At 39.1% G+C, this 5,725-nt stretch overlaps 1 protein-coding gene across 1 annotated transcript in view; it reads right to left on the bottom strand.

Annotated features, from left to right (window-relative positions):
* Nucleotides 1–5,725, bottom strand: part of SMYD3 (SET and MYND domain containing 3) — a 758,954-nt gene that overhangs the window by 566,063 nt on the left and 187,166 nt on the right. The window contains exon 4 of the mRNA XM_026455096.1: nucleotides 4,122–4,258. Coding sequence (XP_026310881.1) covers nucleotides 4,122–4,258 — 137 coding nt within the window. The remainder of the gene's footprint in view (nucleotides 1–4,121; nucleotides 4,259–5,725) is intronic.

Raw genomic sequence — 5,725 nt, 5'->3', positions numbered from 1 at the left:
TACCCTCACTTTCTATGACATTCAGTACAAAACAAACATTTTCAACATCAAGCTCTTATTCTAACTCTACCATAATAACTAAATATAACTGAAATCTGTATTCCACAGGTAACAACTTCCTTTGAAAACCTTCCCCAGAGGAGGCTGATATATTTCCCTCAGGAGGTTGGAGGAATCAACACCCCTGACTCCCCAGCAGCATTTCTGGACCACCGTGTGTCACTGTTTCCCAACACCATCCTCGCTTCTGAAATGTATGTCAGTTTCTACTTCTGATAGGAGGTTCCCCTTGATACCCACCCCTAGAAAAATTCCTCCTTCCTATGGCTCATGTGGCTCAGTTTTTACAGCCAGGCAACCAATTCATAAGTGGACAGGATACATTTATACAGAAAACTCCACAATCAAACCCCAATTGCTATTAGGGTGCGTGTGTATTAACACTGGTGCTAAGAGTCACAGTCAGACCAACACTGGTGCTAAGAAGTGGGGTGAAAAGGAGGAATATCTGGGAAATGACCAGGAAAATGACTACAACAGGTCTCAAGTAACAGAACAAACTTTCCAAGTAAAATTAAGGCTTAGGCAGCAGATGCACGTTCGGCCCTGAGAACCTGGTCCGACAAGAAAGACACACCATTTTTCAGCCAGAAACTCCGGTGTTCAAAATACAAGCTGCCAACTTTTCAGGCATTAATCATGAGTGTCCATTAGAAAAAGCCATCAGCTCACCAGACAATGAAATAGGCTCTCAGGATTAAGAATGGTCTCATCCTCCCCGACCCCTGACCTTTCGGGGAAAGTGCAAGTTTGATAAAGATATGCATATTCTTCAAGTAAGACTTTTGACCTGATGAAGTTTTCTGCCTTGATAGACAATTTTGAAATTTAGAATTAGCCACATACTTCTACAACCCTGTATCAAGAGGACTTTGTACACACTAGACCTGCAAATAAATAAATAAAAGTCCGCTGAGCTTGCTAAGCAAATTCAAATTCAACTAACAAACACCTCTCAGCGGGGCAAGAGACTTGATAAGAAAAGACTAATTCTAATGAAGGTGTAAAACTCCGAACAAAGAGAAAGAACATCTGCGTGAACTGTAAGTATTTAAAATGACAGATATAAAATGAGTCTGAAAATTAGGGAAACCAGCAGATAGAAACATGAAGATTCATTCCACGACTCCCTCTATTTTTGTGTGTGTTTGAAAACGTCCGCAATTTAAAAGTCAAAAAAATTAAGACATAAGCAAGTTTAGAAAAGCTCTCAGAATTCCATACGCCTTCAATGACAATCAGAAGGGCTAAAACTGGCCGGACGCAGTGCCTCACGCCTGTAATCCCAGCATGCTGGGAGGCTGAGTCGGGCGGATCATCCGAGGTCAGGAGATACATTTTTGGATTTTGTAAAAATACAAAAATTAGCTGGCATGGTAGCAGGCGCCTGTAATCCCAGCTCCTTGGGAGGCTGAGGCAGGAGAATCACTTGAACCCGGGAGGCGGAGGTTGCAGTGAGCCGATGTTGTGCCATTGCACTCCAGCCTGGGCGACAAGAGCGAAAACTCCGTCTCAAAAAGAAAAAAGATGGGCTAACACATAAGCTTAGTACATCTATTATCTGCACAGAACCTGAATGAATGTAAATGAGAGGAACCAAACGAAACCATAAAACAAGATCTTGTTTATTGAGGCCAGGTAAAGCCAGGCTTGTTGACAGCATAAATTCAGGAGTCAGCAGCTTCCTCTGTATGTACAAACTGCCAGTCAGGGATAGTTGCATGTTGACCCGCTTTCCACAGCCTAATGAACTGACTTTTGAATTTACGCTGTGAAGAAGGCTGACTTTACCTGGCCTCAATAAAGAAAACCCTGTTTGATGTTGTTTTTCTGTGGTGCCCATTTCTTCTCTTTGATTAATTAATTTTATGTCAAAGTACAATGAGGAGAGGAGCAGTAGACTGGGATAAAAATCTCTGCCCAGGGATCTTGACCCAGTTCCCATGTGCTTGATGTGATTTGTACCATCACACACCATCAACATCCTGATCTCAGTGACTCATCCCTGAAAGCTGCAGGATCCATTCAGGTTATTTAGGATCTTTCATGAACAAGGAAGGAGAAGGAGGAAGGAGAAGGAGTCGGGGGGGGGGGGGGGGGGGGGGGAGGAGGGGGGGGGGGGCAGGAGGGAGAAGGAGTCGGGGGGGGGGAAGGAGGGGAGTGATTTCTTTTAAGGACAAATTTATAAGCAGAAAAATACAAATTAAAAACATTAACAAAACTTTCACCAGGAAGTACAGAAGCCATAGGCTGTTGGTTGCTTTCCTCTGATTACTAACCCATATTTTAATGCAGAAATGACACATCTAAGGCCAGTGCTGCCCCAGAATCTCAAAACTGCATATGTGCTACTTTTCTAGCAATAACAAATATGATGTGAGAAGGGTAAGCACAGTATTAAAAACTGGTCCACTTAATCATAGCAACAGAATTTCCCCCATACAACATGGAGAGAATTTCATTATAAAATACATGAGACTAAAATCTTTAGAAAGAAAGAAGAACTGGGATAGTAATTCACATTTTATAAGTAGCAATAGAAAGTATTTTAAAATATTTTTCATGGATATTAATAACATCAGTAATTATCACTGGAACATTTTCCAACAATAGAAATAATTGCCACAGAATAGCCACAAACTTAACACTAGCAATGAGGTAACAATCATCACAAGGTATATTTTTATCTTTCAGTAGGTGATCGTGTTTGTAGTGTTTAACAAGAAAAGAGCCTTGTGCACTGTACACAATACTTCTATAGGTTATAATTTTCAGAAGCATATGAAATACATGAGAAAGTTTTCAGATGCACTGTAAGTAACCAATAAATTTTGAAATCAATTTTAAATTATAGATAAACCAGAATATAATGCTAAGATGACATTAATCAGAAAATCATAAAAATGTACCATACAGAATAAAAATACGTTTGAGAAAACCTAGAATCAATCTCCAGCAATCAAACCAATTACATTTAATTTTTCAGAAAATAGTAAATTTTAAAACATGCCTTAAAATATTAATGACCTAAATCTACCTTTAAATGTGTACTTACAAATTACAAAACAAGTGGCAAAACTGTCAAAAGTAAAGTTTTACTTGTTATTAAATTGTGATCAACATTAGAACAAATGCAAACACACGATCTGAGAAAGTGAGCCCAGCAGATCCACAGCAGTGAGGGGAGTGTTTCTGCCATCCCTATCCCGGGGTAAACATCAAGAATCAATCATTTCATACCTATGGGCTCGTGAAGAAAAGAAAAAAAAAAAAGAATCAATCATCGCGCTTTTCCTCCGTAGGCCAAGATAAACCCTCGGAATCATTTTTTAAAAAAAACTTCAGGAGGCCGGGCGTGGTAGTTCACCCCTGTAATCCCAGGACTTTGGGAGGCCAAGGTGGGCGGATCACCTGAGGTCAGGAGTTCAAGACCAGCCTAGGCAACATGGTGAAACCTCGTCTCTACAAACAGAAAAAAAAAAATTAGCTGGGCGGGGTGGCTCACGCCTGTAATCCCGGCTACTCGGAATGCTGAGGCATGAGACTTGCTTGATTCTGGGAGGCGGAGATTGCAGTGAGCCGAGATCGTGCCACTACACTCAAGCCTGGGCGACAGAGCGAGACTCTGTCTTAAAACAAAAAAGAAAAGAAACGGATTTCAATAAATTTTTCTTTTCAAAGACAGGCTCTATGCTTAAACCACCACCGTAAAGCTCAATGAATGCAATGCAATGGCAAACAAGTCCGTTCACAAAAAATAATGGAATATGCTCTTCTTAGAAAAGAAAGCATACTCTTTCTTCCAAGGGTACACTTTGAGAACTGACAATGAACGTACTCAGGCCATAACAAGGATATTAATAAAACAGAAAATTTCATACCCTTTTCAATGCACACAATACATTCTCTCATTCTCTACTCACTATGATAAGGGAGTAATATAAGTCATTAAGGGTCTTGAATTTCCTGTCAAGATTCTCGACTTTTTTGTAACCAACGACAAAATAAGGAGCGAATGGTTGATGTATGGAATTAGCAAAGAGAGCAAACTTAACACTTACTTTTGCAAAGGCTTCAAAAAGGTCAAAGGCAGGTGGCAGCTGAGAGGCATCCTGTATTTCTTCTCTCATGAAATGTTGAAATGTCATTACAAGTTGCCTGAGGCCCTCTTTCTTATCTTCAGTCAGTTTGTTAATATCTTTTTTAAAGAGAAAATAAATAGCACAATCTCAAAGTAAACTTTTAAAGGATAATTTTCAAGTGTTCAATGCTGGCTGTTAAACCAGATATTTCCTACCTTACATTGGATTCTGACAAAGAGCAAATACATATTGTTTTATCTTTTGCCAACTAGAAATGATGCATATGTTATCAATTAAATTCTGCCAAATTTTGTCTGCAACGTAAGATCAAACACCTATCAAAACATAAGTGTGCATATATATGAAAAAGCATTAAAACCAAAATCAGTAAGGTTGTGTGTTACCAGATTTTCTATATCATTCTGTACACACATACAAACAATTATAAGTTCATATTAAGTCAGTAAAGTTAAGCAGACTTTTCCATGAAATAATTTACAACTAGGTCATGACTAAACTAATAAATAGCATCACCTCTAAGGTAAAAAGACAGAAAATGAGAACTAAAAAGTTCAGATAAAGTTCAAATAGGTTAAATTTGTCATGTGGTTAGTACAGCATGAATAGAGCAGGGATCAAGCAAAGCAATTTCAACTTCAAGTTATCTGAGCTGAATAAACAAGATAAAGGAGCCTGGCGCAGTGGCTCATGCCTGTAACCCCAGCACTCTGGGAGGCTGAGGCAGGCAGATCACTTGAGATCAGGAGTTCAAGACCAGTCTGGCCAATGTGGTGAAACCCCATCTCTACCAAAAATACAAAAATTAGCCGGGCGTGGTGGTACGTGCCTATAATCCCAGCTACTCGGGAGGCTGAGGCAGGAGAATCACTTGAATCCAGGAGGTGGAGGTTGCAGTGAGCCAACATCACACCACTGCACTCCAGCCTGGACAAAAAGAGAGACTCCATGTCAAAAAAAAAAAACAAAGACAAAAAACAAGATATGATGTGGAATCACCCCAAACAGAAGGAGATGGTTCTAAAACAAAAGAAAAAAAGAGTTCTAAAGCCAATACTACCCCCTTTAAATATCATTTTCAATTATACCACAAATGGGGTGTTAAGGCTGAAAGTATATAACAGGTCAATCACTAACGTTTGAGAGTATTTCACTTAAGGTCATGTGTATGACACTATTACTGAGAAGGGCTGATGTGAAGAGTAAAACCCATGGTAACAGATGTGAATTATCTAGCAGTAAAATATAACAAGAAAATGTGAATACTTTGCTGTCTTTTAAAACTTGAAAAGATACATCAAGTTGAACTATAGCATAACTCTGTTGCTTATGTCTATGCATATTCTCTAGATTACTTATTTGACAGAATAATTAACCCAATGATTTCTTAAATAATAATTTATTATCATGGGAACTTAGGATCCCACAACCTTATATAAGTCTGTACTAGTTCATCTTCTTGTCTCCATCCAGAAGTATTGAACTGTGCAGCAAATTTACTCTATGTGCCCTGGCTAGTTTTGAGTTGAAATCACTTACAACCTCAATGAAAAGGATCTGTGCCA

Source organism: Piliocolobus tephrosceles, chromosome 1 (assembly GCF_002776525.5).
Source record: "Piliocolobus tephrosceles isolate RC106 chromosome 1, ASM277652v3, whole genome shotgun sequence".
Taxonomy (NCBI): Eukaryota; Metazoa; Chordata; class Mammalia; order Primates; family Cercopithecidae; genus Piliocolobus; species Piliocolobus tephrosceles.
This window is presented reverse-complemented; position numbering and strand designations above follow the sequence as displayed.